This window comes from Dermacentor variabilis, chromosome 6 (assembly GCF_050947875.1).
Source record: "Dermacentor variabilis isolate Ectoservices chromosome 6, ASM5094787v1, whole genome shotgun sequence".
Classification (NCBI taxonomy): Eukaryota; Metazoa; Arthropoda; class Arachnida; order Ixodida; family Ixodidae; genus Dermacentor; species Dermacentor variabilis.
Genome location: NC_134573.1, coordinates 137,891,457 through 137,904,607, shown reverse-complemented (window position 1 = coordinate 137,904,607; position 13,151 = coordinate 137,891,457). Strand labels below are relative to the sequence as shown.

General features: G+C 48.3%; 1 protein-coding gene across 3 annotated transcripts in view; it reads left to right on the top strand.

Moving 5' to 3' along the window:
- SCAR (wiskott-Aldrich syndrome protein family member 3 SCAR) overlaps nt 1–9,871 on the top strand; it is a 29,113-nt gene extending 19,242 nt beyond the window's left edge. For all 3 annotated transcript variants that reach the window (XM_075695943.1, XM_075695942.1, XM_075695940.1), the window contains 2 exons: nt 2,689–2,874; nt 3,503–9,871. In XM_075695943.1, coding sequence (XP_075552058.1) covers nt 2,689–2,861 — 173 coding nt within the window. In that variant the 3' untranslated portion in view covers nt 2,862–2,874; nt 3,503–9,871. The remainder of the gene's footprint in view (nt 1–2,688; nt 2,875–3,502) is intronic.
- The last annotated feature ends 3,280 nt before the right edge of the window (nt 9,872–13,151 follow it).

The window sequence follows — 13,151 nt, the reverse complement described above, 5'->3', positions numbered from 1 at the left end:
TGCACAACGCTCCGCCTACTGATAGTCACCGTAGTGCACAGTTGAAGTTTAATTTTGGATGTTCACGTAGACGCCACTGCAACGGGTGCCAAATGTGGTTGTCCTCAGCAAGCCGCAGTGTGCTCATTGAGCGGAGTCATTGCGGCACTCACGCTACATAGCAGACTGCAGCTACGACATTGGTATACAGCGTTGCACGACAGGGCTGAAATGTGTGCTTGCGCTCATTTGCTCCAGTCTGGCCATGCTACCTGGTGCGGACCGGCTTTGTCCTGCACCAGCTTTACCGACGGGTAGTAGTAGCTATATCCAACTTGCACATTTTGAAGCGATATCAATACTAGCTCAATGTGAAGTGATGTCTGCCATGGTGTCTAGCCACGAGTGGCCAGGAGTGAGCACATACTGGCAAGCTTATGTTTGATCTAACCTTAAAGGGACACTAAAGGCAAATACTAAGTCAACGTGGACTGTTTAAATACTGTCCCAGAAACCTCGTAACGCTTGTTTCGTGCCAAGAAAAAACTTAGTTTACGAGAAAATTGCGTCTGAAGAGTCCAAATGCCTTTTTCTAAATTCAAATGTCATTCCACCAAAACGGGGGAGTGGTGATGTTGCATATGCCATCACCACCCGTTGCTGCCTGCAGTCGGTGAGTAAAACGGTGCCCGACAGACAGTGGTACCCAGTCAAGACAGAGTGGCGGATTCGCCGCTGCAGCTGCTTTTTGGTCAAGTGGCGTGGACTGTTCGGACATCCTGTGACATCACGTGGAAGTTTAATCCTCTGCTACTTCTAGTTTTTGCGAGTTTTGCGAGCCACCAAAACCAGCACAGCACTACGCGATCAAGAAAGTACTGAAATGCAAAAGCGTGGGCGGCATAGATATGAGTGCAAACGAAACCATTCGAACGCCCGCGTTGTCGTCAATGGCAATTTCAATGAGTTCTCTTTTTCTAAAGATGAAATAGAGCTGGACAAGTAGCATTTTATTTCATCGTATAATACAGCACAAGGATGTTTTTTGCATCTAGCAGTTGAGCACTAGGGATGGAATTTAACTGCGGAGTGCTTTCGTCATTGGGCAAGTGCTTGAATGTGCCGAGGGAGACTCTAATCATGCCCTGCATTTACTTCAGTTTCTCTATTATCAACACTCTGTTTCTGATAATATTGACGCCTTAGAGATTCTCGAGCACTAATGTATCATTTTAGCTTTAATTAGTATTTGCCTTTAGCCTCTCTTTAAATTTAATGTGTTTCGAGACTAGTTGAGTGTTAAAAACCAATTGAAATTAGCAAGACCAAATGGCTACATCACGAATAAGCAGGATGGCTGAAGCTTAATTTATACGCAGGCAGCTGAGGCCGACCGTGAACACACGATAGTTGGCTTCTTCTCTAAATACTTACTTTTTACAGAAATTTGAAAGCAGCTTTTCACTTACTTCAGCCTGTTCATTAAACTGCGTAAATAAACACACAGTAATGGTAAATAGAAGCAGGCTGATCGAAGCACCCTTCTTGATTGATGTCAGTTATCGGCCAATAGCATCTGTCTATGGGAATGTTGCACATGACGACATATGCTAGCCTCAAGAAGCTTTGAAGCATGGGAGGAGAAGGCCTAATTTGAGAAGAGTGTTTGAGAAATATGTGACTTTGCGCTCTGCATGTAAACTCTACATGCTGCACATGACTGCAAAATTTGGCTGAGGTGTTTCACAGGAGTTTATGCTACCGCCGACTGCATTTCTTCAAGTCCAAGAGGTGATTTGGGCCCCTTGAAAAGCCTGTAGTTGCTTTCACCAGCTACACACCGCATGCGCAGTGAAACAAATGGGCGAAGATGCTTATCGCATCAGGGTCGGCAGTGGCAGTTGTGAATACATGTAGGATGTGCGATGTCCCCCGAAAAGATTCGCCAGCACCGGAAGAGGAAACGGAGCGCATGCTGGCGTTCTCACGCAAAACAGGTGGTCGAGCACTGGTGCTGGAGGGGAAGCTGCCACGGCGAGTGGCTGTTGTCCTTTATCATCGTGTGCGTCTCTTCTTGTTTGCATGCGATCTAGCGGCCACACAATGTATCATACTATTGCAGTTGACCATATACCGAACGTTGGCACCAAAAGATTGTTTTCCACGAACTTATGAACCGGTAAAAAAGAAGCGTAACTGTATTGATTAATTCATTGGGTTCTTGGTCGCGAACGTTGGCACCAAGAAATCATACAAAATGGGATCTTGTCAATGAGTTCCTACTGTTATTCGTTGTGAGCTCATGTTTTCACTTGGAAAATATTCCTGGGGCACATCAAAATTTGGTTGTATTTTTATGGGTGAGGACGTGTGTTTGACACATTCACTGTGCCCCAAGTGCCACCAGAACGAACGCTACTGCTATTAGAGTCGCCACTGTGGTTGCCACTGGGGGCAGCCCCTCGCAATGTGCTAAGGATTATTGCAACATTGTTTTACGGTGCTGAAAGATTGCAGTGCAACACTGTGACACTCCAGCACCACGGCAACACCTCAGAATCTTGTCTGCATTTGCATGAGGGTGATTATTTGCGGAAGTTGCAGTTCTATATCTGCTGGAATGAGACCGAATGCAAATATTTTTTCATGGCTGGCACGGGCGTTGGCTTGATGGCATTACTCTATTGTGTTGCATCTGCTTTTATCCAGGCATCAAGCTACGGCGAGTAGAAGACTTCAAACAGAAGCAGGTGGAGAAAGCAGCACAACCTCATGATGTGGCTTCCATTTTGGCCAGGAGGGTGGCCATTGAGGTGTCTGACTCGGACTCCGGCTCAGACAGTGAATATGATAGTGACTGGGACAATGAGACAGAATGCTGAGGGCACAGTGAAGGTGAGCGCATTTACTGTTTTTTTTTTATTGCTTGCTTTACGCAGAAAATTGTAAAACAGCTTTCTTGGTGAACCTTCCCAGACTTTGCTGCCTTGCTGAATAGCTCACACACTGAAAACTAAAGAATTAAGTGTCCGCTTGGGTCTCCCAGCATAACAGCCTGATGCTCTCACAATTAGGCCACAACAGCACCCATGCTATTTAGCTCTTTGAGACTATTACTGCATGTACTACATCACACGCAAAAGCACATGCACACACCAGTTTTCATAAACGCACATGCTCTCATGCAAGAGCTTTGGCTTCTCTGATGGTTTAAATGCTGTGATCGGTGGAGGCACGACATCTCTTTTCTTGGCCTCATTGGCTGTCTGTTGTGGGGCACATTTGTTGCAGAAGTCTGCTGCACACATCTTATTGAGATGTGCCATTTCGTCTTGCCAGTTTACCACCAAAGCCTCACTTATATCGATTGCTACAGTACGTGCGATCTGCATGATTTTTTTTTTTTTTTTCCATCTGGTACCTTTTCATGCGACTCCAAAAGCAGCTAAATGCTTCGCATAACATTGATTAGTGCAGTGACCCACATAACTGATCTTTTTTTCCCCTGTTTTTGCTTTTTCAGATGGTTGGGCGTCAGTGCTGTGGGGAGCTTGCTCGTCGCAGCTGTCCATGGATGATAGGGAGGGAGTGTTGCCTGTGCATTTGCTAGTCTGGTGTGGCCACAAGTCTTTCCTGAGGTGTGCATGCTTCACCGAAAGCTGCTCAGGTTGAAGAGTGTGGCAGATAACTCGTTCAGTATTCTTAACGTCCACTGCCTGGTGCTTGGCAGCGGTTTTATTTTGTGTCGCGCTGTGCATTATTAGGTCATTGGCCTTCTTGGGGCGAGGGCAAGAACAGTGAAGGAAACCGATATCCCATTCCAAAATGTTTATTACGCCTGCGTACGGAGAAAATGGTGGCTCATCGATAAGGGCCACCATGCAACTTTATTACAAATGCTCTTCTCATAGCAGCGTGCTCTCCAAGCTGCGGGAAAGAAACTGCAACATGTTGATGTGTTTATGCGAGAATGTGTTGCTCCGCTATCTCTCTGCTGAGGGTGTCTTAGTGTTTTTATCAGTTGCGCTTCTCAGTTTAACACTTTTTAAAGTTATAGTATTGAAAGCCTGTCATTGAGTAAGCGAAAACTAATCTTTGCATAATCAAGTTTTTAAGTGTTTAGCGGTGCAAGAAGTCATCTGCCTCTCTCCTGCTTTGACGTTGAAAAATTGCTGTTTTGGTCGTGCTTTTTAAGTGCAACATTACCTCTCCAGAATGCCAAAGATAGGTTGGAGTTGCAATCTTTATTTTCTTATTTTTTTCTTTTTAACTTGGGTTTCATTTTTACTGCTGTTTTTAAAATCGTCACCCCCTGCCATAATTGCTTGCGTGTTGGCTACAATGGAATGTGTTGGAATCTAAACATGTAACATGGGACCTAGTGCTGCTTCACTATGCACTAAGTTGTACTGGAACCTTAAGGGGCCCTCTTTCTCTCTTTCTTTTTTTTAAGTTTAAGGTGTTTCGTCGTCGGTAGTTTAGCCCACTTACAAGTGTTCCCAAGCAATTAGTTTTCTTTCGAGAGGATGAGGGGACTGCTCTTGCAGTCTCGATAGTGCTCAGCAGGGAAGCGGTGCTGCGTTATGTATCGGGCTGCGAGTGTGCTACCTGTACAGCAGCAGTTGTGGCCTCGTGTGTTCGGGAGTCTGGAGGGTTGCTGGCCAGATGTGGAGTAGTGGCATGCACGAGCAGAGTTGTGTAACTTGCCCTTCCACTCGCTGAGCAGTGTCATGTGGTTGGAAAACAACCGTGCTCTGAGGAGAAGCCAGCATTAAGGCGAAACTAAAAAGGCCATTGTCCCAGTGCAGGTTAGGCAACTTGTTTGCTTACAAAGCTGCTTTCAGATTTGTTCTTTCTTTGTTTGTTTGGTGTAAACTGTGTAAAAATTTTGTGGTTGTTGCCATTTGTAGTTTTATCTTATTGGCATGTTTCAACAGATGGCGACACTGTAGTTTGCATAACGAAGGATACTGTGTTATGCTGTCTCGGCATATGCAACAGGACGCAGTTGCTGACTGACATTTAGAGCGCAGTTCTTAGACACCCGTTCCTACATTGAGCATTGGCATAACTGAGTGAACGAGCACAGCGAAGGATGAAAGAGCGAACGCAGAGTGCAGCAGGGGATGAGACAGCGATAAGAAAAAGAGCGTGAGGAGAAGAGCGGAAGAGGAGGGTGAAGTGAAACCATGAGAACCGCATCGTCTGTTTTACTGGTGATGCCATCGATAAGGCATGCGGGGAGCGCGTCCACCGGTACCATATAAGGAAACAAAGTGCTGCATGAGCGGAGGCCTGTCTGCGGCAGTTGCTGTGAATGACGCCCGCATGTCACTCATGCGCTGCCTCTGGCAATTTCCTAATCAGGGAGGTAGTCATGCCACACTTTGCTTCGTTTGCAACTTGTCGCACGAGACAGATTGTCCACACCAGCCGATATAGTATTGCGAAATGAAACACGTATAGAGCTGCGCTCGTATTTCGTATTGGGGGGTATCGTAATGGCTGGCGAAAATTTGAAACGCAAAGGGAAGTGTGTAAGTATCCGATAAACAGGCAGATAGATAAATGGAGTTTGAAGCAACACATTGCTTTTTTTTTTTTTTTCCGTGTCTGCAGTACAAAAGCTTGCGACATTTTCCTGATGTAATGCTTTATTGAAATAGCTGCTTGAAATTCTGTAATAGCCAAGGCCACGGGATTGTGCTGCATTTGGCCGTTGGTTCGGCACTAGTGTGCTTGTATGTTAGCCTGATCTGTGTTGTGCACTGTCGCCAATTACAGATGCTGCTTACAACCTTTTTGATTGCACAATAGTAGCAGTTTAAGCGGTGTTGCACTAAACAAATTAGGGGCTTTCTATTTACATGTCAGTTTTCACTGTTGCAGCCTTTAAACGCTCAGACTAACTTTGTAGGCACTTCCAGGGCTCCTGGATATTTGCTTGTGGGCCTGAGCACCCTTTCTCTGTTGCTGTCGCATTAGACTGTGATTCAATTCAAGCCCTGTCACCATAGAAAATGACTTTCTGCAAAGGCTTGTCTTTTGTCGTCATGCTGACTGGCGGCTAATTTCGGCATGGCTGCACCGACTATGTTGGCAAGTCTAACCAGAGCTCTTTCGTTGGGAGCTGGTAATGACAAGTTAAGCTTCAATGTCAAGTCAAAATTGTGTTGAAGGAGCCAGACAGTATTGGAAAGCCAAGAAATCTCGCCAAGAAAAGCAGGAGTTTGGGCGACAATCTAAATGGTGAAAAATTTGTTCTCAACTACCATGTTTGCGACATCACGCAGATGTTTGAAAAATTTTGCACGACAGCTGAAATTTTCATTGATTTACTGTAGTATGTTGGCTCTATAGGTTGTGTAGTGGTGCCATGGGTAGGTCAGTAAACTCTCATGTTGGGAAAATCGGGTGTCCAAAAAGTCCATGGGTGACTGCATTTCTATTTGTTGTAGACAGATTGAGCAATTGCCGTTGATCAAGTGTGTTCGGTTTGAAGCGGTGATGGCACAAGCACCTTGGATTACTTTGTTAAGCGTGTCTTTATTGCCGGTGTTGTGTCGAGTCTGAGTCCTCCAAGCATGGAAAGTGTTGTTTTCCCTCACAACAGTATTCAGTTTTATGCACAAGATGTTAGGCTTTCACTTAACTCTGCTCCTATTGGTCGCTTACATAGCAATGCTGCACATGTGGACGTCAGTGTGTCTTGTCAGAACAAAGAAGATAAATGTACATTGCACAATTTCTTTAGGAACACTAGCTTGGGAAAGCGACATGCAGAAATAGGAGTGGCGGGTATACTACATTTGGTTTCAAGTGGTGCAATTCCTGGGCCTATTCTTGCAAATCACCGAACTGAGAATGTATTCTGGGTCGATCACTTACGAGGAGACTTGGTTACTTTTGCCCGACAGCATCCAGCGCAGTACCTCTTTGGAGCGACGAATATCCCGTCCACTGGTTTATCTAATGAATGTGCGCTGGAAGTAATGTCCCCGAAAGCGATCGGCCAGGAATTGTGGCCCCCTAGGGCCACTAACAATATTCTCAGATGACGACAAAATTATTGTGCATTGGAATGTGATGTACATGAGACACCATTCACGTGAATGAAATTTTAGGTCTGCGTGTTTATAGCACAAGGCTTGGGAAAGTGCGAGAAGTGCCCAGGATTGTAAAGCAGCTACCTGTAAACTGTTACCCAGTTCATGCATTGTCTCTGCTTGTGAGCATCGTGCCGCAAGAGAGAAGCAAGACCTTCGCCAATCTTGTCAGGCTTCCACTGTCGCACTGCACAACACCACTTTGTGTTCCCAAGTGTGTAGAAGCCCACTTTCGGTGTGTTGCATGTGTCATAACATTGGGCTTCTCTTACTCGGATGCTGGGTGGTCGAGTCCAGTACGTTGGATTCGTAGCACAGATTTGAATGTTATATGTGGCGCGATCTCCGGCTCCAAATGACATGAAAAAGAAGAAAAGAATACAGGAAATATTTGTTATATTCGTGCAGACATAGTTCATTCAGGTAGCACAACTTGTTGCACTGATTGATGAGTTTGTTTCAAGTGGGCTCAGCTGTAGACGATAGCACCTCAAAAAGCAGACCATCCTGCTCCTGCCTGTAAGGTAACAATTGTAAGGCCTGCTCCTACTTGCGCTCTGATGTCCGGTCTTGCCATCGAGGACTTTTGGTCTGTGTTTTGATGTCTACCCAGTGTCTGTGTTTATGGTTGTGTCTTGATTGCGATGTTGCTTGCTCATCTGTAGCATTGAACAGTCTTTCTGCTGTATGGGGCTTTCTTAGTTTTCTTTTTTTCTCAGTTTGCGATACCCTGTGCCAAACAAAGCCCCAGTGCAGGGCATGCGAGTGTTCTATGCCAAATCATTTTAACCCTTTTATTGACATACTTCAGTTTTGTTTTTAATTCACCTTGTTGCGAATCCTTCACTTTTTTTTTCCCCACATGTTGCAATCTTGACACTGGATAGGTGTCAGAATCTGGCTAAAGCCCGTTTCACGTGCTAAAAAATTGTCAGCTGTATTGGCTGTGACAGCGTGTCTTCCTCAGCTTAGGCCGCGGTGCATCATACAAGCATGCATTCACTGCTGGGGAGAGTGGCAGTTGGTGCGGCGGTGTCGTGCTTGAAGCTGTAAATGTAGAAAAAACGTTTTGCTTAGCTGTGTCCTTTTTGAGACCAATTCACTTTGAGTAATAGCAGTATGTGAAGCAGGCTTTAGCCAGATTCCATATAATCAGGTGTGCTAACACTTTCGATGCACATAGCTACTGGCATGCATGCTTAAAGGGTGACAAACAGCTAAAAAACAGTTGTAGGAGTTGGTTCTGTAGGCTTCCTGCATCGACTTTTTCCTTTTCAAGTCGTGGCAAGCTTGAAGGTAAAATGATTTTTGCCATGGCACGAGGGACCCCCTAGTATCAACCTGAGCGGCTGTATAGCTGCAGCTGATGTCTTTGTCAGGCCCTAACGCTACTATTGCTCAAGAGATGGTTGAAGCATGGGTGTTCCCGCAGCTGTCTCACGTGTGCCTATTTGCGAGAGCAGGCTTACGTCTTGAACCTTGTGCTGTGTTCTCTTTTTGTCTTACTTGAGGAGGCCACAGCTAGTAGCTTCTGTGATCGAGTCCATCCGGGCTGGCATGTTCTTGGGGTGTTCTATAATTTTTTGCTGGAGTGACTGCTTTCTGATGCATCGAGCATGCCCGGCACTAGCCGTGGAGGTCCCCGACTGACGTTTGTTTGCCAAGTTGGCCAAGCACCAGTGGCGCTTTTGCACCTAGTAATGGCTTTGTTCGTAATGTTCAGTTTGGAGCTGTCATCTTGCATGCATTCCACTGGTTGCCCCCTGACAAGGCACTTGGAACAGTACAGTCACTGCAGCCCACATTTTGTCGATGAGGAGGATAGCAGACCTCCTTGTCTTAAGCCAGCTCTGGCATGGAAATGCCAAGCTGTGCAAGGTGTCCTCAAGCCTTTTCCAGCAGTCACGTGTCGGCACTTGCATACTTAAGTGTGTCCTGTAATTTGGGGTGGACGCATTCCCTGGGACGTTGCTTCTGTGAAGCCAACGCTGACAGTGACGTGTGGATGTGTGCGTGCGAAGGAAAAAAGTCAAGCACGAGTTGCTTTCAGCGACGGGAAGACGGTACAGCAAGTGCGTGTCAATCTTCGCCAGTGATGCCGGACTGTGACCATGCTTGTCGAGCGCTGCGCGCATTTTGTGTGTGCAATGCCGTTGCCATGTGATATGTATGTTGTCGCACCAGGCAAATGGCCCACGTGGATTTTAAGGCGAGACGTCCACTTGAGGATGGGCCAGTGTTAAAGGGGGTAATAATGGCTTTGGTGCCCTGGCTTGGGCGCTGTATATAGGAACCTGTAGATACAAGAACAGTGAGAGTTTTATATTTTTGGAGCAGGAATAGCATCTGGCTATCCTCTTCACACGTGGAAAAGCAAGAGAAAAAAAGAAAAAAAAAACGACCTCAATTTGTATACCTGAGACTGTGTGTCAACACTAGTTTTGAGTTCTCTGTGTGGGCAATTAGCGTTGTGTAAGCAACAAAACGGACTCACCCCCGTTTATCTCTTTGTCACTAATTTTTCTAGATCACCTGTACATGTCAAGACCCTGAAACTAGAAAAAAAAATTGCTGTTTTATTTTATACATATATATAAATATATATAATTATAAATATGAAGATATGAAAAGTATATATATATATATATATATAGCTATGTAAGTGTTTTCTACAATGCTTTGGTTTCAAGCCCGAGGCAAGCTTTACCATCGTCAGTCTGTGTCTCGTGCCGCAGTTCGGGGCACTTTTGTATAGATAACGAATAAAGAGATGGCTTAACAAAGCATGTCCTAGTCACTTTATTATTTCGCGCTGATGCCGGAAGCGCCGCTACATAGCGGGCAGCGATTCTCGCACTGCGAAAGCGCGCGCGCGCGCCTTTAGTTTGCAGCGGGCGACCACCGTAGAGTACGCAGCTCGTCGTACTCACTTTGAGAGCGGGGTTGGTGGGGACCGTCGAGCTTGGCGTGATCGAAGTGCCTGATGCTTACAAAGCGCGGCGAAACTTGAGAGACCCTTGCACACGGGCGGCGCGGTAGCGTTGTTGCGCCGTCGTCGGTCGGTCGGTGGGGGCCGAAGAAACGTCGCCGAGTGTCGTCGGGGCCCGAAGGGACGGTGTTGCACGCAAGGTTACTTACCGAGGCCGGCCGACTCTGGGTAAGAATCGGGTTGTAGCGCGGTGTGCGCGTTTGGTCGTTGAAGGAGGGCCTCGTTTCATTGAGGAAACGCGTCGGTCGTCGTCCAGTGCGTGTGTGCGTCGGCTGGTTAGTTGGTTGTCGTGGGGGCGCGATTGAAAGTAAGTCTACGGGGCGTATTGATTTGGTCGGGAGGAGGCCGATGCTGGTTGCCGTGGCAACGTGCGCGACCGGGGAGGGGGGCGCAGGCGCACTGGGACCGGCGTGGCTCGCGGGGATCGCGGGAAGCTGACCGCTGCCGAGCAGCCCCGGCATCTTAGCGGGCCCTTTCCTAGCTCCGACGGGGGCCCCCCCGTGATGGAAACTTAGCCGCGACTCCTTCGAGCGCGCGCGCTCGCAAGACCCCGAGTTCAAAGGAAGCCCGCGGGTTCCTCGGGAGACCGGAGGAGCTTTCACAAGCTCGCCGGCCTCTTCGCTGGGCCGCCGACTGTGGGCGACGGTCGCCGATGCGGCGGACGTGCCGGCAACGGGCGCGCACCGCTCGGCCCCGCTCGGCTCGATGAGGGCCGCGACCCCGCAACTGTGCCCGGCGACCCACGGCAAGCGAAGGTGAGTGAAGTGTATCGCCGTACGCGCGGGCTTCGAAGATGCGCGCCAGTTTCTCGCCTCTTTGGAGGCCCGGGATCAATCCCTTTTGGTGGTGGTGTTGGACGGAGAGAACCGTCGCACGCGGTGGTGGTGTTCGGGTGCCGACGGCGCCTTCGGTCGGCTGCCGTCTTCCAGATACTGCGCGAATGTGATACCGGGTGGGGGGGAATCTTCCGTCGGTTCTTCGCCGCTGATATTACGCGGTCCGTAGACGGGAGTAAGTCGGGCGCCTTCCCACGAGAATGCCTTTTCCCTCCCCTTGGTTGGGAACGTTCTCCCGATACTCGTAGCCAACGTTACGCAAGTAGGCCTAGCGCGTCGCAGTACCACGCCGCCGCCGCATGCGGTTGGTTCACTGGCCTGTGTGGCCGACGCCGGCTCGCCGTCGGGGTCTGTAGACTCGACGGGACATCTTGTCCCGCGCGTGGCGCGACTTCGCTCGCGTTGGGCGCAAGCTTTCTTTATTTTTATTTTTTTTCCTTACGAGATTTCGCGGCGAATTTCGAGGAGAGAGGAAGGAAGTTCTTGTAAGGGGGGGCGGCAAATGTGTGCAGTATCGACGTCGATGCCGCGTGTGGCCGCCACTGCGGTCTTTTTCCCGGCTGCCAATGGCTCCGCGCCGTAAAAACGCACTTTGCGAAATGACCCGCTTCTGTCACTGCGCTCCCGCCGATACGAAGGACGCGAAGCGGATCGTTGGTCGAACGAGAAACCGCAGACCGGTTTCGGCGTGGTTCTTTTTTCTTTCCCCCGGTTTTCGCACGATGCGCCTGTCCCGGCGAGGCGTCGTTCTGCACGGTTCTGGAGCGCGCGCGCGCGCAAATGGCGTGGACCCCTCTTCCCGAACATTCGGCTGTCCCGCGAGCCACCTACGTGTCGTCGACGGCGGAATTTACTGCCGGTAGCCGTTGCGCGGAGCCAACTTTTCGAGGGCAGATGACGCAGCGGTTGGCAGTGGATGTCTTCTGTCGTCGCGCGAACGACGGCGCACTTGACAGGCACGAGCGACCGGTTAGGCCTAAGAAGGAACGGCACGAGTTGCACCGTGACATTGCGTTACACGTCGGTGCGTCGTGGGAGGAGATGCATTTTGTACGTCGAATGCATGGTTGCTCGCGTGCTGCGTAAATGAGCTCTTTAACTGTGGCCTGCGTTTTGCGCAAGGAGAAAGGTTATGAGAGAATGCGCGTTCTTTTTCTTTTTGTAGATTGACGCGTTTCGGCATCGCGGACGTTGTGGGAACAGTGTTGACAAGGAAAGGCTGCAGTGTTATTAACAATCGCACCTAGTGAACGCTGTTTCTCAGTTTGGTGACTCTGCGTCTTCAATGTACGTCAACCATGGGGCAGCGCTACTTTCTCGCTGACTACGTTTGGTCTCACAGCTGTGGTGCTTGTGTTGCAATGACTCAACCGTCGGTCACCTCAGCTAACAGTTGACGGCGATCGAATGAAATGCCGCGTCCTTTCTCCTTTCTTTACCTTCTCTTCAGCCACTGTTGGCAGCATTTGGCGACTTCTTTTTAAGCGGGGTGTTTCTGACCCCTCAACGTAGTTTTATTCAAACTGTAGTGAGTGTAGATGCTTGGGCGCGACTTGCTGGGCGTCGAGGAAAATAATTTTCTCGCGTGGGCTACGCTTTATTTATTCCTGCACTATCGACGCAACAGTGTTTGACGCGTGCAGAAATGCTGATGGAAACGAACGCAGTCGGTTGTGCGAAAACTACGTGTATTGCTGTCGTTTGTTGTCATTGAATGTGACAAGATGTATCGCTGTCACATTCCTGGATGGTGACCAATCACGTTCTCAAAAGAAGCGTTGCTTAGAGGACTAAATCACGCACTCGCTTTTTTTTACGTGCAGCATCACTGCTGTGATTGGGAAGCCAAGTGCAGAGATACATTTCGCGGTGACGTTGCAGTCTGGACGTTTAGCTTGTTGAGCCCGGGATCTCGGTTTCAGTGTATATGGATTTAGATTTACGCTATCTTTGTGGGTGATTTTTACTACACATGGCATTAGGAGGGGCAGGATATAAACGTCTGCGTGCTAAGGCGTGGTTCTTGTTAGGTTACTTTGCCATAGAAGTTCAGTTCATTGAACTTTTGGAAACTCAGTGTGAAGATTGAAAATGAAGTTTGGCTCAACTGAAGTGAACATGCACCATAAAGGATCAAAGTAAAATTAACACGAAGGAAAACGTGGCATATAATTGACGGCCGTTTCATAATTTGCCATTTCGCAGTCGACGCATCATGTTGCGATTGTGATGTTCCCTTCC